Genomic DNA, 24,077 nt, shown 5'->3' with positions numbered 1-24,077 from the left:
TTTTAATCGTAAAAACCAACGATGGAACAGATAGCACGAAAACATTGAAACAGAACAGTATGTGTAATTAAGTTTAAAAAAATTGTGCCTGCAGCATCAGAGGGATTATTAATTCTCAGTTTAATGTAAATGTAAATAATGAAAAAAATCTTATTTAACAGCAGTGAACGAGTGAAAAAAGATCATCCAGTCATCCAGTGTTCAAAGAAGAGCGCTGCTTGTCTGAAGGCCACTTCAGGTGTGGGTGACATCAGGACAGACAGGTTTCCAGGGTAATCATATGGTAGGAGCGTCTTCAGCGAAGCAAAAGCGTTCCTTCGTTTAAGAGCACATAACAGGGAAGGGGAGGACATGAGCGTCTCCACGCTACTGTGGAAAAGCTGCTCCCCCACCTCGTAGGGACTCAGCTCCTGAGCCTGCAGCTGAGTCAAGCCAGGCAGCCACTTCAGGCCGAGCAGCTCTGTGCCACCTTCAATATCAAGTAAAATATGTTGGATATAAAAAGAATTTTAATTAATACAATTTCCTCATTTCTTAAAGGGCATTTGAAGTTCTGTTTGTTTGCTTCCACCCCCACGTCTAAACACATTTGAAAAGTTCACCCACCTTCTGGGCTTTCTGCTAACATTCGATGTAGGAGGCCCAAACCGTGACCCATGTCCTTCCCACGCAGGGTCAAAATCACCACCTGCTCCACGTCACAGTCAGTGTGAGGCCTGCGATGGGACAGGATCACTCTGGTAGGATCAGGCACTGTCCACATAGACCTAACTGGAAATACAGCAAACGCACTGTAACAACCACACTGGATAAGAGTGTCATTATAGAGCATCTGCAAGAGCCTGAACAGACCCATTAATGCTTACTGAAGGTGTGGGACAGGTTACTGCTGTAAGGCACAGTGTGGAAACAGAGGCTGGGCTCCGCTGTCTGAACGCCATCGTCTCTGAGGCGGATGCAGCTGAGAAGCTTACGAGCCCTTAATTCTCTCATTAGAGCTGAAAGTCGTGTCAACGAGGTTGTTGAGAATGGGGAAATGGGACAGTGCAGAATGTCTCAGTGATCATTTGTTGCTTTTTGTGCAGTTCAGGGAATTGAGCGATGCCATAAAGACAGATAAAGGACAAGACCTGTTGGCAGACTGAGACTGTGATGCACGGCATTCTCTTTCTTCAGTAAAACCACTAAGCACTGAGGAGGTGGTTTGAGCCCCTTCTGATCCAAGGACTCTGTGTGTAAACTGCAGAACACTCTCACCTTGGAAGAATACACACATTTAGCCTTTCTACTCAACACACCTTCAGCACCTCCTTAACCGTTATGAAGTTCTACACAAAGCATTGCAAACCTGCTCCCTGGTTAATCCTAGCACTTTGCCAGTGTTTCTCTTCAGCGTCCGGCGTCGCAGCCCTTCCAGACCGAAGCCTCTACGTTCGCACACGGCCAACACCGGGCCGTAACAGCGCGCCGGCACGGCGGGCGCGACCACGAGCAGCACGTCGGCTGGGCGGGAGAGAGAGAGGGATCAGATTCTCTCATCCTCGCTGCAAACGAAGTTTCCCCCCGAGGACGGACAAGATGGAGGCCGGAGAACAGAACATCCAGCTCTGCTCGTGTGACGGTACCTGTAGATGTGGCGCACAGAAACGCAGGCGATGTGCTTGAACTGAACAGGCTGCCTCCAACACCATCACCCGAAGGAATAGTCCTGTTAACATGGGGGAGGTAAAATGTGTTGGTCTGTACAGTATATAAGATTGTTGTTTAAATAGATTGAGTATGAATTAGAATTTAGGAAGAAACCTGTTCAGATGCTGGTTGTGATTCTCTACAGTTCCTCTGGGAAGTCTTCCTGCAAACCACAAGCATAGCTCCTTGTGGACCTGACTCTCCAGACCGGGTGAGTGGAAGAGACAAGGTTCCTGACTTTGGCTTTGCAGCGGCCCGGCAGAACTCGAATATGTCTTCTGGGACAATAGAGGACACGAGGAGTCTGTAAAACCCTTCAGCACCGAGAACGCACGAGGGCCCCGAACAGCCAGGGCCAAGACGGGCTGGCAGTCAGAGCTGCGCTGAACACCTGTGATTCAGAGGGAGAGCTCCGTTCACTTGTTTTTACTCAATGAATCCACTGACAGGTTTAGCTCCAGGACTCATTTCAAACCAGTCAGCTCAAAGGCGCCGCAGCACGATTTTATGAACAGATGGCCTCCGTCATCTCCTACCGGCGCTGTGACCCAGGAACCTCTGCGGGGGGTAAAGCAGACGGAGGCCACACACGTCTAGTCCTGAGTCCAGGACCAGCTGAAGGGTGTAGTGTGTTATGAGCGGATCCCGGAAGACGTCGCTGCCCCCCAGAGCCAATGATACCTATGGCAACGACATACTGCATTCACGTTCTCCACAGTAAGTGCTTTGTCTGTGATTCTTTGATTCCTAAAATCAAAGGAAAGCAATTAAAATGAACAACAAAGGCCGTTTTGAAAGGACACCGTTCTTACCTCTGTGTGCAGCTCCTGTGTGGTCTCTCTCCTCCTGCAAACATCCCCCTGAGTTTCCACAATCTGCCAGTAAAACCCTGGACTGAGACCAATCGCCTCGTCCACTGACTGCAATACAAAGTACAAAAATGCACTCAACGATGTATCATGGAAGGAAATTATTGGAGACCTTTGGGGAAAATAAGTGGTGCCCCACCTTTTTGCTGGCGGTGGCAGAGATAAAGGCGTTTAAGCTAGAAGAAGGCAGGTCGATGGATGAGGCAGAGCCCTGTTGGTCCAATAAATCCTGGAGCTTCGGCAGCCAGTGGGCAGTTTCACTGAGTGAGGTTTCAGAGAGGAACCTGCAGACGTAGGCGACAAAATCCTTTCTCTACAACATAAACAAAAAAGGGCCGCATCAGTATCGGCATCATTGGATGTTTTTAATTGGATTTTCTTTTACTTCGCTATTCACCCCCAGGGAACAACTGTGATGAGCCACAGCTAAAGCACGTAAAGCCAGTCCTTCCTCTGTCCACGCCTGCTGAAGACCCGCCACCCTGAATGGGACCCTGTCCTGGTTGGGATGCGGGTCTGGGCCAGCCTATTAGAACATGTACCGACTCACCACGCTGAGCCACGATTACAGTGAAATAAAGCACAACCTGCAGCGACTCCACTCACTCACCAACGAGAGAAACCAAGAGACCAAAGTGTTGTAGATGTGTGATTCGGTCGCTGCTGGACGCCGGCGGTTTCCCTTTTCATGAGCTCGGCCTCTGATCACACCGGGACTGGAGAGCTGGACAATCAGCACAATGCAGTCCTCACTTATTATGTCTTCTGGTAGCACATTGAAGGACTCCAGATGAGATGACTCCTGGAGGAAAATAACTGTACTGTAGCAGTTTAAATGAATCATAAATGTATTTCTCTGTTATTCCTGTGCCACTCACATTATCGTAGAGAACATCTGTCCTCTCCACAGCTGGCTGCTTCCGATAGACAGAACTGGTTGGGTGATGTTTGTGATGCGCATATTCTTTGCGTTGTGGTGTTTGTGTAAGCGGCTTGTGTCGGCCACTAACACATGCATCGTTCTGGTTAATGATTAGTTCTTTGACTGGGTGTTGGGGAGCAGTTGATGCTTTGACTTGAGGATCTGCACATACGCTGGGGGATTTATGCTCATTTCTAGTCACCGCCCGTGTTTTCCTTTGCAGCTTGAACTTGTCAGTCCCTTTGCTGTAGGCAGACAAATAACAGCGTGACTGGCTGACACACTTATGCAAAAATATAAATAATGCTAAGAAAGGATATATTCACCTGCCGTCTATTGTCGCTCCGCTGTGCACGTCGACACTGGGTCTCACCTCCTGGTGACTGTTGTGTTTGGCTGTTGATTTGGACTCTGATGGAAGATTTGGGGAGATTCTAGATAACTGCCTCTTAGAGAATGCAACCAGTCTCTCCATTATTTCCAAATGGGACCTGTCCTTGTCACTATCTATCGACAAAAGAGTCTGTTAGAACTATGTATTGTAAAAGCATAGCATTCACAAGCTTCTGAGCAATTAATTTGCTTACCTGCATCTTCTCTAAGATTTTGGAGGTAATTATCCAGATCTCGCTGCTGAGGAACATGGACACAAAACAGACTTTTTTTTATTGAGAACGCACACAAACGCATCCTAGTTCCTTATAGCTACTTTTAACGTTAGTTGACCACCTTCACCTCATCTTCTGGGGAAACACTGTCTTCAGTGGTCCTCAGGGAACAACCACTTGGTCTTTGTAATTTGCTGGAAACACCCGCATCCTCGGGCTCAGACGGAAAAGAAGAAATATTTCTGGCCGTCGCTCGCATCGCTGACGTTATCTGCTGTCGACAGCAACCAGCGTTAGTTGGGCAAAAAAATAAAATAAACTTACTTTTGCGAAATTCAAGTTCTGCATTCCTCAACGCTTCAAGATCGACGAAGGACTCAAGTACATTTGGAAATTTGCGCAACAAGCGCGATAAAAGTGCTAAAAGTGTGGGGCAGTTGGAGGTTGGTTGCCCATGGCAACAGAAGGCTCCTGCGAGCGTCGCGCGCGCGCTTCCTCGACTAAGACGCGTTCAGGTGCTCTCAAACGCGTCGCAACAAACTTAAACTGCAAACATACAGGAAGGAGACGTTTATCCTCCACTGTCCAGTCCTCCGTGCGGGGTAGGTTCTGCTCAGCAGGCTGAGAGTGCGGCATGAGTAATAAATAATCTGAATGGACGTGTTTGCACTTCTGATGAAGTGAAATATGGAAAAGCTATAGCTGACTGTTACGCTACACTGTACTATCACTTTGTTTATTCGCCTCAAACGTAACGTCTAGTAACTACGTCCTGTTGTTTTCCCACATGGTTGATTTTAGCTCACCACACTTTATTATTCTGTTAAACTTCATTGTCCTTCTGAAGCTCTGAAGAAAGTAATCAAAGTTTAAAATACTTTTATTGCAGCTGTAAAACCACTTTCACCGTACATTTTAAAGTGACATACGTGGAGTTTTCTTACGTCTTTCTGACATCTAACATTACAACCGAACTGCACATATTGTCCAACATTTAGTTTCTGATCTCTTGACGTAACCTAACTTTAACTTTAACTAAATCTATTTATTTTAAAGAGTGTCAATCATAAGCAGAATAATAAGCTGCTTTTCAAAGTTAATTTCCACATTATTCCTTTTAAAGCGCATTTGTTGTGGCAGTTAAATGGGTTTAATGCAGCTCTCTGAAGCAAAAGAAAAAATAAAGTTACTGGTAACTTATGAAACAAAATACAATTTTTAAAAGGATACCTGCGTATCTAGCAATAGTTCAAGTGAAGCATAAACCTGAATCACACATCTGCATTTCTGAATTCACAGTTTTGGTAGTATTACAACTAAGATTATTGTAGTGTTGTGTACTCTGTACCAGGCATTCCCCAAAATTAAACTGTTAACAGCTTTGGAAGAATTCATTGTCAATATCTCGTAGATCTTGAGCAGCTAGACGCTGTGGACTGATGCACGTGATGTTGTTGTATATGGTGATAGTTGTGTCGGGCTCTTCACCCTCTCCATGGGTCTCCACTTGCCGAGGTATCACCATTGGATTCCTCATGCTGTAGTTTCTGAGCGGCAGGGCGCCGCAGTCGCATTTCCACTGGTTCCCAGACAGCAAGAGTTTTTCCATGTTCTGTGGGAAATCGGGAATGATGCTCGTCAATGCGTTATCCCTGAGATCCAGGTAGCGCAGCTTTGGAAGTAGCTGCTTGGTGCCGTTCTGCAAGAACTGCCGACATTCGTTGTTGGACAGCAGCAGGTACTCCAGATTTTTTAGGCCAGTGAATGTGTGGGTTGTGAGAACCTCCAATTTGTTGAAACTCAAGTCCAGTCCCAGCAAACTCACCAGGTCCACGAAGCTCTGGTGCTCCACCACGGAGATGTTGTTATGCTGCAAGAAAAGCCTCCGTAGGCCAGTGAGTCCAGTGAAGGCTTGAGTTGTTATCCTTGTTAAGCAGCCTTTGTCCAGGTGAAGGCTGTGAAGCTTGGACAGGCCTATGAACACCTGGTCTGGTAGACTGTTGAAGCAACTTCCTGACAGGTTGATAACCGCCACGCGAGAGAGGCCGGTGAAACTACCCAGCTGTGCCTCCTGCAACTGGTTGTGCTCGAGCTCTAAAACCTCCAGGTGACCGAGCCCTTCAAATATCTTCTCGCCCAGGGCTCGGATCCTGTTGTGACTGAGCCGCAGTTCTTCCAAGTACTGCAGGTCACGGAAAGTCCTGGGCCTAATTCCAGTGAGCGAGTTGTAGGAGAGGCGCAGGACGTGAAGGCTGTGCAGGCCCAAGAACGTGTCGTCATGCAGAGAAGCCAGTCTGTTGTTGGTGAGATCCAGCCATCGGAGCGACTTCATACCTAAAAACGCCCTGGGTACCACTGTCCCAATCTGATTCTGGGCTAAGTACAGCTTCTGTAATTTAGTGAGTTTAATAAAAACATTAGCTTTAATAACCTTGAGGGCATTTCCAGTTAGATCCAACTCTTTAAGCTCGGTGAGGCTTTGGAAAAGCTGCGGCTGCAGGTAAGCGAGTCTGTTCCCCGCTAGAACAAGCTCTCGCAGGCCCTGCAGATCCTGAAAGGCCGTCTCTGGTAAGACGGCTATGGAGTTCCAGCCGAGGTTGAGGAGCCACATGTGCGAGAGTCCTGCAAAGAGTCTGTCTTCGATACGAGCCAGCTGGTTGTTGTGCAGACTCAGCGAGGCCAGGTTAGGTGTGTTCTGGAAGAGCGCACCCGGCAGCGCGCGGATGTGGTTTCGCTCCAGGTGAACGTGCGCTAGTGACTTCAGGCCTCTAAAAGCCTGGGGGTCGAGCGTCGCCAGCCGCCCGCTCTGCAGGTTCAAAAAATCGAGGTTGCCGAGGTCCTTGAACGACGCCGGCGGGAGCGAGGTGAAGAAGTTGCCGTCGAGCCAGAGAGAGTGGGTGGAGGGCGGCATGTCCGATGGGATCTGCGTGAAGTTCCGGGCGCTGCAGTACATGTTGAGCTCCAGGCTGTAGTCATCGTGCAGGCAGGTGCATCCCCTAGAACACGGAACGGGCTCCTCAGTCACCTTCTCTGCGGCCGTGTCGGGGTCTGGCATTACCAGTGATGATCCCAGTACCCACAGCACCAACAGCACAATGGGTTGCATGCCAGCTGTGGACAATGTCACCATACAGATATAAAGACTCAAATCACTACACTGAAAAAATCCTGTGATTTTGTAATAGTTTTCAAATAAAGTTTAATTTGAATTTCATAATGCTAAAATATTGAATGTAATTGTTAGGTCTAAAACTTTACATTATCAAGTGACTACGGATGATTGATTTACAATTTGACTCTATATAAATAAATGTAATTAAAATACAGCGGATAGAAATTGAAATGATGTTGCTTACCTTAAATCTGAACGCTCTTGATTTAAGGTGGACAGGCTGTGAAATACTGAATGAAGGGATCTTGTGCAATATATTTGCCTGCTGAATGGAAAGTCTGCCTGGAACCATTCTGGAGTCAGACACACTGAAAGTGTACAATTAACCCATTGATTTCCAGGTGCTGAAGGTCTGTTGGTTTTTTCTCAGGGCTTATTGTTGCTGAATTTATTCATTGTTATGGTTTATTTTAGCATAAGCTGCTGATGCCAGCTTCAAGGTAGAGATGTATGTTTTTGACTTTTGATTATTATTATGCTTATTTCAGGTCTGTAATAATACAAACAATCAGATACGCAAATGTTCTGTTACCCTTAGTAAGGTATAAATAATTCAGTAATAACTTTTAAATGTACACCCAATCTCGTTATTCCATATTTCACGCACGCCTACATATTCCCAACCTAATAAGACACTATATCCAAACGCCCTTTGGTATTTACAAATGGCAGGTTCCTGACACAGAGTTTATTTACTTTAGTTTTGAAAATGAACCCAGTGTCCTTATTTGAATTCATGTTTATTAAGTTTTTGCTTAAACTTTATCTTTAAAAATCGAACTATTTCCCATTATTTTATATAATGTATATATTTATATTATAATTTTGACCGTGTATGATGAGGTCAGTTCCAGAGGTCTATTTCTATGATTGTACAAAGTAACTTTTTTGTTTGCGCTCTTCTTGGTATCTGGGTTCTCGTGGACAACCATGAACAGGTCATGCACGGAAGGACAACCGAATCCAGATAACACTGTGTGCTCACACATGAATTAACTTGTCAATGCTGCATCCATTAAAAGATATTATGCTCTTAGTCATATGTCAGTCAGTCAAAGAGCAGGTTTGTCACAAGGAGCTGTCACAGTTGTTCCACCTCAGACCAGATTTGTATTCTTATTTTATACAACAACAACCTGTAGGACTACGTGAGACAAAGATCAACTCGTGGCACACGCATTGGAAGAGAATAATTCCAGGAAAGGAACCATGATCCATTATCCAAAGTACATCACCTCATCTGTGAAGCATGGAGTAGCTGCCATTGTGTGGGCACAGGAAGTCAGTTCCTTGTATTTGTAGATGACGTGGCTGCTGACAAAAGCGAACGAAGATTCATATTTTGTAACAGTTCAGGGTCTGCCCAGTTCTTTATGATTTACCAGATGCTGCTTTATGTTGCAAATGGACGCAATGCAAACATATTTGTAGCTGTCCAAGAATAGCGCAGGATGAATGATGATCTGCTGCTCAAAAGTAAAAACATTTAACAAACTACACTGTTTTATTCGTCCCTACACAGGCAATCACAGTAAATCAAACAGATTACATGGGGACATTTTTGTCACAACCACCTCTAATGTACTATGTAATTGTACATGTAGCGTCACACAACACCGCCATCCTCTGGTGGATTGTCTTCCCTTAGCATTTACAATGAAACAACCAGGAATGTCTTGTTTGAGGAATACGCTTGTTAATAAAATTGTTCGATGACCTTTCGCCCATTTAAGCCACTGCTTTGAAACCTAGTGCCACCTTAATCTATTGACAGCCACCAAAACCCATGCAGAGGCTATTAATAATAACACAGCTCTAGGAAAAGAGAGAGAAACCATCAGCTTTGGTTCTGCATTGGGGAGCGAAAGCAGCTGAGCCACTGCTTAATTGATTGTGATCATTGTGACCAGAGCAAATCATCGCAGCTGAGCTATTATATGATTGTGTCACACTAGCTTCTAGCTTTGTGCATGAGAATAAACATGTGACATAACATAATAATCATAGTTCCTAAGAAAACTCTTCTTATATTGTTTTCTTTTATAACTGCTTACAGAACAAGTGCTATAATGCATGGAGGGGCGGATCACAAAGAGGATGTACTGCGCACATTTCTGTCCTCTGTCTACAAAGGGAAAGGAAGCAAATGAACTCATATGGACGGACGGCATCTTTTGACTTTTGCTGAATCACCTTGAGGACATCAAAGCAATGTTAGTTTCTGAGAGCTGGAAGAGGACAGGTGAGACACTCCACACACTCAGACACGTGCTTTGAGGAGACGTGGACCCCAATCAGAGGAAGAAACAGCAGCAGCTAAATCCCAGGAGAAGCTTTCTGCTCTGTTTTGAGGTTTTTACATATTTACAGTTGATCTAAAATGAGTTATTCATTTATATTAGCGTGCTATTTTACTTTCCTTCAAAACTGGATCCTATATTATCTTAATAGAAATGCTTCCTCAGTCACGGGCAGGTCAGCATGTTCATGTACTTCTCAGTTCTTCAAATGAGAGTAAATTTGTCACTTTTCAAAACTTGTTCTCAGAATAGAAAATAATCTCCTTTGTGTCATCCTTAAAAAGCCTCGATATTTATCCTCATCCCTTGCCTTTGAAAAGGAAATGGGAAACGGGCTAGCTGTCTCTCTTTTGTACTTGTGTCCTCATGAGCCATCTGGATAGATCTATCCATCTACCATGTCAATGCGGTTGTCACACTAGAATCAGTAACAGTTGTGGAATTACCCCTTGTCAGTTCTCTGGCCTCAGACTTTCAAGCGTTTATTGGATAATCTCCAAACCATAAGCAGGCATCCTTGAAGTCTTCGTCTTCTAAATATAATCTTATAAATGTCCTGTTTGGCTTCACTCCACCATCCAGACATTTCAGGACATGAGGGCCTACACTATTATAATCCTTGCCTTCTTGCTGCCAAACTGTATCCAGGTCACTTCTGTCCCTCTCAACATGGACCAATAGTAAAATCAAAGACTAATGAGGGCACGAGCCAGGACCCAACCTGCCTGCAGTCCACTTTTCAGGTGTTTATGTGATTTATGTGTTTGGAGAAATCATTAAGATTTGAAAAATTCTGTACGGTGGCTTTAAATGTATTTAATTTAAAACGTCAGCCCTTTGTTTTTAATCATAAATACACTGTTGATCGTGTGTGTGTGTGTGTGTGTGTGTGTGTGTGTGTGTGTGTGTGTGTGTGTGTGTGTGTGTGTGTGTGTGTGTGTAGCCCAGGGCTCCTGCTCCACATTTAGGGTAGTGGTTTGAATAAATGTGGATGGAAGTGTAGGTCAATAATAAAAAATAACACCGTGCCTGTGGGATGTGGGGAATATTTTAATGGTTCCTTTTCTTAGACAATGATTTTAGCACACACACAGTTATCACTTTGACAAGGTTTTGTTATAAAGTCTTCAAACTACTCAGCACACTGGAGGCCACTGTTAGACTGACCTGTTGCTTGCATTGTTAGCTATAAAGAGCCTCAAGGGTGAAAGAAGATGCTCATATTTTCAAAATGGCTTCACGAGTTTGTACCACTAACCTGTATCCTCTTTAAAGTCTTGTTTCAGATGAGCTCATTCTGTCCAGCATCAATGAGCTATGAGCCTACTGATATTCTTCTTGTTTTATTCTGGATGCTTTATGTCTTCTTTTGTCGACCTGTACTGTAGCTGCCGTGTCTGTTTTCAGTCTTGTAGAAAACTTGAATGTGAACACGTCGCCTCACGTCTGCCTTGTTTTTGAACCTTCTGAGATGTTCTAGATATTTTCCTGAACTAAGAGGTTCTAGGCCAGGTATTTAAATAAGTCGATCCGGATCTTGCTCTTATCAGCTTTCTGTCTGCTGCCACTCGTTCTTTTCACAGTGTCTGTCACCAGAATCAGTTATTTCCACTTTCACTCTTCGACTGTTGCTGCTTCCTTTGCAGCAAAGCTTCACATTTCTATCTGCTCTCGCCTTCTGTATTTGCAGGATTTCTAGTCACTGAAGCCAAAAACTTCAGTGCAATTTCCTGCCTCTGAGGAAATTACTGAAGTAGAGTAGACTTGTATAACAGTCTCAGCAATGATATGTGCATTAATTCAGCTGAAACGTTAATCAAGTCTGATGGCGTGAACCAAAGCTGTACTGGAGAAGAGGTTTGGGAAATAAAATGAGCACTGTGGACTCTGTGGCTTCACCTGGAGATAATGGTGCCTCTGAGCTGCTTAATAGGGATGTAAGACGTTAAACAGCATCACAACGTATGGCCAGAGCACAAGAGATTACACGTTGCTGTATGGATGGATGTATGGATGGATGATGTATGTAAAGATGGATGGATGGATGGATGGATGGATGGATGGATGGATGGATGGATGGATGGATGGATGGATGGATGGATGGATGGATGGATGGATGGATGGATAAATGGATGATGGATGGATGATGGAGGGATCCTTTCCTCAAGCTGCAACGTGACAGAATTAAACTCAACTTTGCAGCCTCTTGCATTTACGACGCTGTGAAGGTAATCAGACTATCGCAGAGTTTTAACCCAGGAAAACAGTTCCTATCCCAAAATAACACCATGACATTTCTCTCAGCCTTGAGCCTGGAAGAAAGACGCCTCAAACGCCTTTGTCTGCTGTGGAGGCATCTCTCCGTGGAGCTCCACATTCCTAATCTCTGCGTGCCGCCTTTCAGAAACTCTCAGAATTGGCTCCAAGCTGCTTTGCTTTTCTCTTGTAGTGGCAGAATGATCTGGGTTATGTCGCTCTGCAGTGGCTTGTAGAATGGATTCGTTGGGAGCCTGGACAGCCTATTCTGGCCCTGCTGGCTCCTCGTAAATGACTCCCTTATTAACCATCCAGTTGGACTAACTACACATGATATTACGGCCATTGATGTCGTGTCTCCTTTCAAAATGAAGGTAGCTCCCTGTAGAATTTAGCTTTGTGCTTTGTATTGTGTTCTGTGGAGGACAGGACGTGCTGGCGTTACACAACATCCGTAGAATAGAGCATTAGTTCATTATGTTGCTGTGGTGCAAAAAGAGCAGCAATCTGTCAGACAGCTATTAGACTTCCCTCCCCTTGTCTTTCGCTCTTTTTTCTCTTCTGTCACTGGCTCTGACAGGAAGAAAACCATCTATATCTACTTCCTTCAGAAGCCTATTCCAGTATAACTGTCGCTAACACCTATGCAGTAGGTATTTTTGAACTCGACAATAGCAGTTTTCCCAAAATGCTGAATTGCTCCTTATTATCCCAACAGCTTACAGTAAATTTAGCAGCGCCTGGTTGCTTGTTCTTCAGTAGAGGGTGAGTGTCTCTGCAGTGTGCATCAGCCCAAGTTTTCACCAGGCTCAGACTTTGTATTCGTTTCATACCATCCACGTTTAATAGGGGTAAAGATTGCATGATGTGATGTGATAGTTCTGGCTAAATGCTTCAAGTCATAAATCCGTTTTCAATGCTTCATTTTCATCATGCCCCATCCTGACACACACAATGTCTCACATTTAATTAGGCCCTGGTGCATCTTTTGCCACCCACAATAGATGGAGGATATGCTGTACTGTAGGTTGCTGTTCTTCTATCATCTGCTCATCAGTCCATCCACCCCCTCCAATTGATTTTACAATGTGCAGCTGCCTGATGGGCGTTTCTCAAAGATTCCACGTCTGTGTATAATTTAAATTTACAGTGTACTGACCACTTTAATCTGTGTTTAGGAAAAATTGTCGTAGGCGCAGCCATGAAACATTTCACTTTAGTCTGTAAATCCAACATCACCTTTATTTGTGTTAGTTTATGTAAAACAACATGTTTAATGTTTTTAAAATCAGAGGCTTTTGATTTAATTCCTGGAGCCTTAAAAGTTTCCACACACCAGGACATGTGCCTCTCTATTAGAATAAAACTGGGTTATTGTGCTGGTTTAATTTCCAGGGGGAACCACTCTGGTGGTGGGAAGCATCATTTGCTAATTAACGTCTGTCTCCTGGTGCTTTGTGAAAATGACAGTTTTCCCAGAGGCTTGGTAAGAACTCCCGATGTGACGGCTGTAAACAGGAGTTGTCTGTAACAGGTCTGACATGAGCTGAGCTGGTTCAGGATCAGTCTCTGGTTAAGCTGCCTGCAGTCGTCAGCTCTAGTGCTGTTTGTTTGGCTGCAACAGACTAAATAAACTGGTTTTGTTTACATTTTGTATCCTAAAATTCAATTCTTTATTCATTTACTCTACTCATCCACATAGGACCAACCTCGGCATCTCCATGGAATTTAACTTACTCCACAAGGCTTCAGCTCCTAAATCCATTCAGCTCTTTTATCTACGAGGCCTTGGCAGATAAACATGCACTGAGCGTTACACATGGGAGAGGCAGCTCCTTGAAGGCAATGCTCTTAGTAGTGAGGCTCCAGTGCACACATGCAAGCCAATGTGTGTAGGTCCCATTCGTAAGACTCGGGAAAAGTTGTGGTTTTTCCTCCAAACGCAGAACTTTGGACTAAGTCACCTGTCAAAATGTCGTAATCACTGTTTATGTCATTTCACAACTGTCAAATCAACTTGGTGAAGATGACAATCACTGACAAAGGATGTGGTTTTAAAGTAGTTATTCAAAATAATTTAATGCAGATAATATAATGACACGATGAACCATTTTTACAGAAAGGTGATATTAAAACAGAAAGTCCCATCAACTGCTAGCACATCATATGAAAGCGGTCCGTCCCTCGTCTAGTTTGGTGTTGGGGCAGGTGTTCACTTAGGCACCAAAGATGCTACAGACAGCTCACATCTGTGGATGTTCGTCCACATGCTTAAATCACTCAGTTATAATCAAGAAGGGATGTTTGTTCAACTGTCACGTGCTGCAGTTTGAAGGGTCAAAGGTGGAGTTCCTGACCATTTTGCAGGGTGTTCCCTCTAAATGCAGTCACAAGAGAAAACATCCCAGCCTGCACTGAACCATTTTCAAAATAAAACACCACAATGATGTGAAACGTCAAACAGTGGGAACCAACATAACATAATTGTATTGTACGTACAGTTAAGTTAATAGTGCAGTTAAATCACCAGACGCAAATATATAATATTTGACTTGTGATCATATGGACTTTAAACATAGTCAAATATACTGTTAGTGCTGCTTCTCACTATGGGTTTGCAAACAAATACTACTATACACAAAGGTGTTTTATGCGGCGTTATCACAGTAGATCTTCCTGTATTATGATTTACTCCAGCGTGTGACTATGGGGTGCCGAATGTAAAAGGAGCACCTATAACTAGTTTTCTCACATTTAACTAAATGACACAACATGTTTTCTCACATTTAGTTGAATGTGCAAAAGTCTAAATGTAAATGTTAAATATAAATGTAAATGTTAAATGTAAATGTTAAATGTAAATGTTCAATGTAAATGTAAATGTTAAATGTAAATATTAAACGTAATTGTTAAATGATCGAACTAAATATTTAAGTAGACTCCACCCCCTATTATCCTAGATCAGTGACGCGGACTCAAACACGTCAAACAGTACGCATAGCTCCGCCCACATCTGACTCTGGATCAGTGCACGAAAATACTGGAGAGAAGCCTGAAGTCGAAGCCATCATGGCCGCCAGCTCCGACTCCCTCCCGCTAGTGGAGATTGAACGGGCTGTAGCGGCAGGTGTGCGGGCTGAGGCTCCGCTTCAAACTGCTGTTCTGTCGTAAACACCATTAATGGAGAGTTAAGTAGGTTTAAATAGAATATTTCTGTGGCGCCGGTGTAGAATTAGTTGGCTAACTATACTAGCTAGCCGAAGTTACGTCCAGACTAAAAACAAAAGTTTCCAGATCAGATGTGGGCGGGGTTTGCGCGCACTGTTTGAGGTGATTGAGTTCGCGTCTCTGATCTTAGACCAGTGCTGTTTGAGGGTAGGGGTGGAGTCTACTTGCACATTCATGAATATTCAGTTTACACTCGGCGAACATTTAACATTTACATTTAACATTTAAATTTACATTTACATTTACATTTAACATTTACATTTAGACTTTTGCACATTTACTCTAAATGTGAGAAAACATGTTATAGGTGCTCCTTTTACATTTGGCACTCCATATGTGACTATGATTTGATTTCGTATTCACAACACAGGCACGTTCAACGTTAGTGACTGTACAACAGTTACAGTTCTTATGAAGTTTTTAGCTGAATTAATAATAGGTTTTAAATAATGTGAACAGAATTAGTTTAACTGTGAACTTGATAATTATATGAACAGAGAGCTTGGTGCGCTGTATATACTGTATTTATAGGTATCGGACAAATATGCATACAGATTGTTTGGAAGTGTGAGAATATTAATCGCTCCCCAAATAAAACAACCTGCATCCGTGTCCCTTCGTAAGAACTGGACGTGAGAAGGCTCAAATATGCCGTTTACACTACCAGCTCCCACTTCCCACTTGTGTATCACGTTTGAGTCCAGCCTCGTCCTCGGCTGCTTGAAATAGTCATGACTAAGACCTGCAGGCGGGCGTGAGCGTCCCTTAACACACGCCCCGGCTGGGGAGTCGCTGGAGCAGACGATCAGCTCCAATTATTGACTGGGAACTTTTCTGGGGTGCGGCATGAATCCCAGTGACTTGACCTAATTCTTGGCTCGCTCGAGTCGACACTTTCGCGTTTGCTCTGACGGAATTTGTTCACGGAGGCCAGAAACATTCAAACACAGAGTTGGAACTAGAAGGACTTCACTTGCATATATTTATGAAAATGTGAATCCCCCACCACTGAAATGGCTTTTGTTGGGGGCAGGATAATCACATGTGCTGGTAGTGATGAGAGGCACCATTACACCCATGCATCACTGGTTTAACACTCTGCAGCTGTTTCTACTGCTGATCATATGTGTTGTTGGACTATTGGCAGTGACCTGGTTCTAAAAACATCCAGTTATGCTCAAAATTCGACCAATTTAAAAACACACAGTTGTCTTTTAACGACAACGACTTTAAACACAGATCAACAAGAGGATGATATTATCTTCATTTACTCTTCCTGAAAAAAACAAACTGTCCATCATTATGTGACCTTCAGCTCATTACATGCTGCATGCTAACCTGCTGGACAGGACAAAAAAGACACAGTATATTCACAAATGTTACACTTTAACAGTGTGGATTGTACCTAAATGTACGGACCCACGTAAGAAATGACCTCATGTCATTTCCACGTTTTCTTGCAGTCACTGATGTTCGATAATCCAAACTGAGTGCGACCAACTCACAATGAGAGTACGGCACAGCTTGGGGTCTAATTCATTAGGAGAAGAAAATACATTTTAGCAAGGTCTAAAAATTCACTCTGTGCTCCCAATATGTCAGTTAAGGTGGAAGTGTGTTCGTGTACTGATTAACATCCAATCGCGTCAACACAGAGCTGAGCTTAAACGTAAAGGATATTCAGGAGAAAGTTTGTGACGTCGCATCTTCATGTCCAGTATAATCCAGCTACTGCATTAATACATGAATTTCTTTCCTTTCAGTACATGAAAATTGTTATTTCTCAGGTCTTTAGTGAATATTGGCAACATTGTATATGTGACGTGTTTCATGTGATTTATTTAGAGCAGGTGCCTTAATTACATGAAGACAGATATGTTCTGCTCTGTGTCCTCCTTAGGCCCAGCGGCCGGTACCAGTCTGGTACCTGTACACGCCACCTTCAGCTTGTGTCTTCAGCATGGATGAAACGTCACTCACCCGCAGGGAGCGTCCCCCCCCCTCCTCCTCCTCCACAGTCCCTCACACCGTCACCTCCGTCTTGCTGTTGGTGACGTAGTACGGCTGCGGAGGCAGGTAGCGCGTGGTGTGCAGCTCCTTCTCTATGATGCACAGTTTCTTTGCGCCGCAGCTCGCCCGCAGCCCCAGCGTGTCCCTGCTCTCCCAGCACCTCAGCGCCCCCGGGCTGCCGGCTGCGTCCGGGTTGTACGACACCGACTGGGCGCTGCGGCGTTTGGGGCTTTTGTATTTGTGACAGTTCTGCTTGGCGGACAGCTGCCTGGGCGGGCTGTAGGGATTGCTGGGCTCGGCCTCCGTCTCCATGGCTTCCATGGGAAGGCCGCCCTTGCTCGCCATCTCCATCACTTGCCGGCGGTTGCTGTAGAAGCTGTCGTTAGCTTTCTCTGCTAACAAATACACAAATAAGGGGGATGAGATGTTTCTCTTATAATTAGTTATTGCTTTGCGCTCCTGGTGCCGAGGCAGACAGGCAGCTATGGGCCCCCAAAAACAGAGGGAGGAAGTGAAGTCATCTAATCTGACACCCTGCACAGTAGTTATCAGGGATAATGAAGAGATTCATTAAAAATGAACCAAACTGACTTTATCTCACTTATATGAATACATTAGATTCTAAGTGGAAGGAGAAACCTGTGTATTAGTTTAGAGACAGTAGTTCTAAGTCACACATGATATTGGCGATACCGAAGCTATTTTTTCTTTATCTTGCCTCATGGCATTTACTGTATGTTGCCATAAACATCTGCTGACATTTGTTCAAAGCTTGCGCCTCAGTGCGACTGTTTATCTCCAGTCGGGTGCAGAAAGCCTTCGCTTCGCCGCTAGCTCAGACGAATGGCGCTACGTTCCAGCGTAGCCTTTTCCGATCAGACTCGGACCGTCGATGCGAGCGGCGTCCGTCGGCGCAGGTGGACGAGGACCCGATGGAGGAGATCGTACAGTAGCCCGGCGTTCGTGTTTTGATTGCGCCTGATTTATTCCTGCCCCCCGTCTCATTAGCTACGAATTGGTCTATTTTTATTTTCCCTAATGATCAGTTTGTTTGACAGCACTTCAGCGGATTAGCAGTGGAGAATCTTCAGCTGCGCAGCTGAATCTCAAAGAGAGCTGAGTGTTTGTCTGTGATTGGGCCTAGCACACTCCTGCTGATAGCTGCCGTCCCTTCCACCAGGTCTGTCAAACGCTGATAATTGACTCATCTATAAAAAGACTCCTATACTTAGGATAATAGCATCAAACACAGAGCTACAAATACATTTACTCTCCGCTTTCATGCCACTTATTTCTAGACCAAAGGGCCAAGTAGTGGAGAGACTTCTTACAATTAACTAAATGGGTGTGTTATACAACTTGTAATCTTGCCTCACTCCAACCGGTCGAGGCAGATGACTGCTTACATTAACCTGGTTCAATGGAGTTTTCTTCCTCATTAGAGAGGGAGTTTTTCTTCTTCAAAGTTGCCCTCAAATCATAATTGTGGCAACAATTAAAGGCTTGCTGTATGTGGGATCTGTTGGGTTTAGTTGTGTAAGGCCGTAAACCTTAGAAAATACTTAAACATGTTTTTTCTGTTGTTGGTACTAAATAAACACATTGTTATAATTGTAAACTATTACATAGAGTATGCAGCTATTTTTTACTAGCTGGGATTTCTCGCTACAGTTGCTGCTGGTCTGGACACTTAAAGTTTCCAAAATTAACACAGAACAACAAGCTTGCTGCTATAAATACAGTTTCAGTTCCATCTGTTTCAGAGTTGATGCTCAGTGGATAAACTGACTAAGTGTGTGTTCTCCAGGGATTTGATAGAAAATCAAACCAACTTTGATTCTATTTACAGAAAAGTACATTTCTGACAGCAGATTAATTTCACATCTTCTAAACTATAACGCTGTCTCTATGATTTTAAATCACTCATTCCTGACACTTCTCAGACCGGAAACTAACACTTTGTGACAGTGTTATAGTATTACTTTTTTGTTTGGTGATTAAATCTAGGGCTCTGAATAAAGCTTTGCTGTTCTTCTGTCCTTTGTCTGCATTCAAGGTTGACCCCAACACAGACATGATGCAGCTGCCAAGGCGAGCTGCCAATCAACCCACAGTGTTTGTCAAGTCAAAACATTTGTGTCGATGTGTGACAGTTGCTCACCGCCCAGCTAATCAAACAACAGTGGATATTTCCCTGCGCCATCATCTCATTATGGTGGTAGAGATGGAAATGCTCTCTCTTCCTAATTATTTGCCTTTGTACACAGGTTATACATTAAAAGTCACATTGTAGTCTCTGCCAGCTAGCAGCAGTCTGAGTGAGGCATTCAGGGACTGGACGCACACAATGCAGTTCCTCCTGGTGAGGCGTTCAAAGACCAGTCAAGTATGTGTTGGATTTTTAGATCAAGACATTAGAACAAGACTAATAATATCAGTAATAATAATAGTAATAAATAAATACAACATGTCATTTTATGATTATTATTACTCATCATTGACATTTCTAATCCTAAACAAGAACTTACCCACAGCCTTGAGCGTCGCATACGTGTTGAGGTCCTTGACAGGCTTCTGCTGTTCGTAGGGGCTGGTGATCGGTCCCAGAGTCAGGTAAGGTTGAGTAATCAGGGTTGACGTCTGAACCACATTGTTCATCTGGTTGCTGTCTGAACGAGGGACAACATAAGTGCATAATGCAGAAATTCAGACACTCTGAATAAGACTTTTTATGCCTTCCACAAAAAAAACAATCAAATTATTAGGATGTGTGCAAATGTCTAGATGCATTCGCTAAAACAAGATGTGACGGATGGATGTAGATATAGAATGGCTGTTGCTCCAACTCGATAGTGCCACTTCTCCTTAAGTAGGCTTTTCTGGAGGCCCAGCTGGAGAGTCATGGCTGCTATTTGTACAACTGTACTAATCCTACAGTAGACATCTGCTAAATTAATGGGTGTGCAACAGATCGACTGGCCCCCTGCCTCCTGGCATGACAGAGCAAACAGATGTTCGGAGCATCTTCTCCTTGTGTAGATTGGGTGAGATTAATGGTATGTACCAATTCACCAGCATCAGCAGGGAGTCTATAAAATGAATGAGGATGTCAGCGTTTATGGAGCAGTTTATGGTCTGGATAGGTTTGATCCTTCATTAATTACTCATTTAGTATGGCTGGGTTGTTTTAACCTCAGGAGTCAATCAAATCTGGTATTTTTCATGAGCTTAATGGCTTCTTCTCAGTGTCGAAGTCTCTGGTTTACAAACTTTAAAATCAGGGGAGTCCACTAGTCCTTGGTCTAGAATGTTTCTGATGAAAACATATCATTCACTCCAAAAATAGGCTAATTAGACTCTTATTCCCCGCTGGTCAGCAAGAAATGTTATTACTGTGCTAATTAATTGAGAAATTCTCAAACTATCAATGCTGCCTCATGAAATGATGCAGAGGACAGCTCGGACAATTTGCTCATGAGGTGGATCAGAATTGGAGACTGTGCTTTTGATGAGGGCTCCTCGATACAGAGCATGAGACAATACTGTACTGTGTGTCAGCGTTTAGCTCTGTGTCATGGTCAGTCATAGTGTCAATGAAATTAATTTAGCAGATCTTTATGAAAAATCAATCTGTGTTCGTTCGTCCTGGGCTGCGTTTTCATAGGCGTGGGTGTAAGTGGGCCAAGCTGCTGTGTTCCCATTGAAGCCAACCATCACGTCAGATCTTCTGCTGCCATCAAATGCACTGAATGCAATTAATTAGGATAATACACAGGTCTATGCAGTAAATACCAATTTAGTCCCACACAGTTAAAATACAGGAAATTAAACAAGCTCGTTGACACATTAGGAATGAATTTGTCCTCATTATTGAACTACTTTGCCTCCACTGAGCTTTCACGCTGTTCTAATCTGTGACTCCATCTGTAAGCCAATAAAACTGAATTATTTAATTAACTACTGATTTATACTGGTTTCTCTAGACTGCTCTATTTAACCTGTCTGGATTTAAGCTGTGCCTCAAATGTTGCATGTGCACTGTTACAGTGTGTAAGAGGTAAAGCTGCTGGAAAAGGGAGAAATAAGCATCAGTAAAACACCATCAGCCTCTGTGACCTGCAGACTATGCAGGTGTACCTAATAAAGTGGCCAGTGTAAATGGTGAAAAACTACAATAAAAAGGGAACTCCACCTTTAAAGTCCATTTCATATTTTACAAACCCAAATATGAAACTGTCAAATCATAAAGCTTCGCTGTCAACTTGTAATTAGTTCTTGTAGCTTTGAGGCTTTTGCTGAAAAGAAGGCGGTAAATAGAGCAATAGGTGCACGTGGGATCTATTTCTCAGCTGCTGTCAGACATAATGCAGCTGAAATACATTTCTACCTGGCACTGAGGAAATGGACTGTCATGCACCAGTGGAGTGCTGGCAGTGAGGGGCGACTTTGTTCTCTGTGGCCCGCTGCCCGGAGCGGAAAGTGGCCACGTTTCACATTTGCCCCGCGGACGCGCGCCACCGGCGGGGAGCCGGACCTGCCGGCGCCGGTGGCTCGCAGAACGCGGCCCAGGAGCAGATGGGGAACGCGGGTTCCCTCGGGAGCGTCTCGATCGCCGCTATTAGAACTAGGGCAAAGGCGCTAGAGACGTGTCTAAACAGCTCCCTCATCTGTGTAGCGTCTGTATAGCACTGCATCACGGGGTCAAAGGTCACAGGAGCAGTAGAGGAGCTGATGCAATGATAATAATAATAATAACACCACTGCTCCAATGCATTGTAATGCAAACATGTATCGGTTGAATGGAGGAGGCAGTGACCTCTATTGATGCAGCTGGAGGCCAGCGTTGGTGGGACCTCTTCTTTGTGTCTGTGTGGGTGATCGCATAGAGGCTGTGCGATAATTAGTGCGTCTGTTAAGTGATCCGAGCACATCGCGCTGGCGCCAGGGTCCGTACTCACGGAGGCTGTTGACCGTGACTCGGGTCTGGATGTTCTCATAGGGCTGACCCAGCCGGACGTCGTCCAGCTCCGAGGCGGGGTGGCGGATCACCTCGGCGAACGCCCTGGAAACACGAGGCCGGAGAGGAGAGGACGGTCAGTAACCGACGCGAGCTCCGGAACCGAGCGGTCCCCGCTTTCTGTGACGATGTGAGAGAGGAGACCGGATTCTCCCAGCTCTTTGTTTTTCCCTTCGTGACGGAGCTATTTTCGTCAGTCTACATACGAAGAAGCGAGGACGCTGTGAATGACTCCCCAGAGAGACTGGAAGAGTTCTGCACCGCTCCCTTCGTTTAAGCAACGATGCGGAGCCTCCGTCTCTTCTTCAAATAGTTTTACACATATGGTGCAATAACTGGGTGCAATTATTACCCAGCCTCCGCGTTTGACCTTGAAAGTTTTAGAACGGTCACCTGAATCAATATTACGCCTCACTATGGCTGGTTTAAATATTATTTTCCAGAGATTTGTGACATGAGCTTAAGAGCAACGAATGCAGAGAATGTTTTCTAGACTGTGGTCCTCTCGAATGCATCTCTTTAAAAATGTGGGTTTGTTTTGCTCAGTGTTTTGTGTCGGTGCAGTCTGTGTGAAATGCAGGATCATTACTGTACGTCTGACAGAAAAGTCTGGGCTGAGGAGAAACTGTGTTGTCCCTTAATTAGGCTGCAGCTCAGGTATTTCCAACGTCCATAAACCTGGCAGGTTAATATTCATTTAAAACTTTTTAATGCTGCCGAACACATTCATTTCACTTGTTGCACTTGTTATTAACGCAGGGTTACGGTACTTTTTGGATGCTTTGGCTCCATTGGCTCAGTTATGAATAATCACACGTCTCATACACTTGTACCTCGACGTGTTGTCTCTGTGCGGACGCTGCGTCTTTTCCAAACCGAGCTTGGTGAAAATCCCGATCAGTGCCATGATGGCCACGACCCCGCAGATCACGTACACGATGAGGTTGGTTTTATCCCTGGCTGCGTCCTGTGCCACGTCCTTCTTCAGCGGCGGCCGGCGCGTCATCATCCACGGCGGCGTGTCGTAGTTCTTGCAGGTGGTTTGGTTCAGCCGGGAGCTTCTGAAGGCGCAACAGAACCTGAAGCCACAGGTGCCGCAGCAGTACAGGTAGCTGCCCGTCCTGCACACGAACGGCGGGTCCCACTGGCCCATCACGTCGTAGTAGCCGCGGCACTTGTCCTCTACGTGCGGACTCTCCGTCACGTCGCTCTCCGCCTCCTTGGAGCCGTTGAACCCGGTCACGAGGATGAAGTCGTCGGCGCCCTGACCCGGTTCGCCCTCCGCGTCGCACACCATAACTTTCGCCAGAAAGTAACTGAGCAGCAGCCGAGCGCCCCGCATGGCTGCTCACTTTTCAGTGGGACCCGCGCTCATAAACCCCACAGCATCCTCCGCGCAGACGGGATCCAGCCGCGCGTAACGGCAGCGAGGCACATTCCAACTTCCACGCGTAAAACGCGGCGCGCCACCGGCGGAGGAGAGCGAGGGGCAGGTGTGCAAAAGGCGACGCAGGTAGTTTCCAAAGGTCGGTCTACTGTAGTAAATAGCTGGGGAGGGGTGGCATCGTTGGAGACGAGCCCCTGGCTGCGCTGGAGTGTGTCTGAAACCTCTGCGACTGCTTCACTGGGCCGAGCCAGTCACAGATGCGGAGAGAGAGAGAGAGAGAGAGAGAGAGAGTGGGGGGAGAGAGAGAGAACCCGATAGATAGGTGAAGAGAGGGAGAGAGAGAGACCCTGATGGATAAGTGAAGAGAGAGAGAGAGAACCTGATAGATAGGTGAAGAGAGAGAGAGGGAGAGAGAGAGACCCTGATGGATAAGTGAAGAGAGAGAGAGAGAGAGAGAGAGAGAGAGAGAGAGAGAGAGAGAGAGAGAACCCGATTGATAGGTGAAGAGAGAGAGGCTCTAATTACATCCTTTTCAGCATTTATCATGTGTGTGTGTTTAACCCATACATGTTTCGAATCCTGTTTGAAAGGATCGAGGCCCCTGTAGTCATGCGTGGAC

At 44.9% G+C, this 24,077-nt stretch overlaps 3 protein-coding genes and 1 long non-coding RNA gene across 12 annotated transcripts; 1 reads left to right on the top strand and 3 right to left on the bottom strand.

The window, feature by feature from the left end:
• Positions 1 to 103: 103 nt before the first annotated feature.
• On the bottom strand, positions 104 to 4,580 carry LOC114859858 (dynein axonemal assembly factor 8). 7 transcript variants are annotated; one of them, XM_055510685.1, is made up of 16 exons: positions 4,413 to 4,580; positions 4,068 to 4,113; positions 3,807 to 3,987; positions 3,437 to 3,725; positions 3,169 to 3,360; positions 2,956 to 3,084; positions 2,698 to 2,871; positions 2,502 to 2,609; positions 2,226 to 2,370; positions 1,804 to 2,080; positions 1,626 to 1,708; positions 1,349 to 1,503; positions 1,131 to 1,257; positions 867 to 998; positions 607 to 771; positions 104 to 469 (listed from the first exon to the last, which is right to left on the bottom strand). In XM_055510685.1, exons 1-16 carry the CDS (start codon positions 4,434 to 4,436, stop codon positions 183 to 185), a joined length of 2,514 nt encoding a protein of 837 aa, XP_055366660.1. In that variant the 5' UTR covers positions 4,437 to 4,580; the 3' UTR covers positions 104 to 182. The 7 variants fall into 7 exon arrangements, with proteins under 7 accessions (XP_055366660.1, XP_029013735.1, XP_029013731.1 ...); XM_029157902.3 differs by having other exon boundaries at positions 3,169 to 3,282; positions 4,210 to 4,537; XM_029157898.3 differs by having other exon boundaries at positions 4,210 to 4,536.
• LOC114859865 (uncharacterized) lies at positions 4,576 to 17,078 on the top strand. The gene is made up of 3 exons (XR_003786558.2): positions 4,576 to 4,690; positions 9,317 to 9,502; positions 16,945 to 17,078. It is a non-coding gene; the product is annotated as an uncharacterized LOC114859865 (long non-coding RNA).
• igfals (insulin-like growth factor binding protein, acid labile subunit) lies at positions 4,951 to 7,572 on the bottom strand. Its single transcript, XM_029157911.2, has 2 exons — positions 7,445 to 7,572; positions 4,951 to 7,199 (listed from the first exon to the last, which is right to left on the bottom strand). The coding sequence occupies exon 2, from the start codon at positions 7,192 to 7,194 to the stop codon at positions 5,461 to 5,463; it is 1,734 nt and encodes a 577-aa protein (XP_029013744.1). The 5' UTR covers positions 7,195 to 7,199; positions 7,445 to 7,572; the 3' UTR covers positions 4,951 to 5,460.
• On the bottom strand, positions 13,869 to 23,718 carry shisa9b (shisa family member 9b). Of its 3 annotated transcripts, none has more exons than XM_029157913.3 (4): positions 22,905 to 23,718; positions 22,013 to 22,116; positions 19,583 to 19,723; positions 13,869 to 17,446 (listed from the first exon to the last, which is right to left on the bottom strand). In XM_029157913.3, the coding sequence occupies exons 1-4, from the start codon at positions 23,411 to 23,413 to the stop codon at positions 17,067 to 17,069; spliced, it is 1,134 nt and encodes a 377-aa protein (XP_029013746.1). In that variant the 5' UTR covers positions 23,414 to 23,718; the 3' UTR covers positions 13,869 to 17,066. The 3 variants fall into 3 exon arrangements, with proteins under 3 accessions (XP_029013746.1, XP_029013747.1, XP_029013745.1); XM_029157914.3 differs by having other exon boundaries at positions 13,869 to 17,449; positions 23,007 to 23,717; XM_029157912.3 differs by having other exon boundaries at positions 13,869 to 17,449; positions 22,905 to 23,715.
• Between the last annotated feature and the right edge of the window lie 359 nt (positions 23,719 to 24,077).

The sequence above is a fragment of the Betta splendens genome, chromosome 8 (assembly GCF_900634795.4).
Source record: "Betta splendens chromosome 8, fBetSpl5.4, whole genome shotgun sequence".
Lineage (NCBI taxonomy): Eukaryota > Metazoa > Chordata > Actinopteri > Anabantiformes > Osphronemidae > Betta > Betta splendens.
The sequence above is the reverse complement of the archived record's forward strand: the minus strand, read 5'-3'. Positions and strand labels throughout refer to the sequence as shown.

Bases quoted from the DNA above. Each gene is read 5' to 3' on its own strand.
- LOC114859858 (XM_029157898.3), bottom strand. From the start codon at position 4,347: ATGCGAGCGACGGCCAGAAATATTTCTTCTTTTCCGTCTGAGCCCGAG. The intron at 3,726-3,806 runs GTGAATATATCC...GTCTGCCTACAG, and splicing joins GGAGCGACAATAGACGGCAG to CAAAGGGACTGACAAGTTCA. The intron at 772-866 runs GTAAGCATTAAT...CTGTATTTCCAG, and splicing joins TAACCTGTCCCACACCTTCA to TTAGGTCTATGTGGACAGTG.
- igfals (XM_029157911.2), bottom strand. From the start codon at position 7,194: ATGCAACCCATTGTGCTGTTGGTGCTGTGGGTACTGGGATCATCACTG.
- shisa9b (XM_029157912.3), bottom strand. From the start codon at position 23,413: ATGCGGGGCGCTCGGCTGCTGCTCAGTTACTTTCTGGCGAAAGTTATG. The intron at 22,117-22,904 runs GTACAAGTGTAT...TCGTGTTTCCAG, and splicing joins CACAGAGACAACACGTCGAG to GGCGTTCGCCGAGGTGATCC. The intron at 17,450-19,582 runs GTAAGTTCTTGT...TGTATTTGTTAG, and splicing joins TGCGACGCTCAAGGCTGTGG to CAGAGAAAGCTAACGACAGC.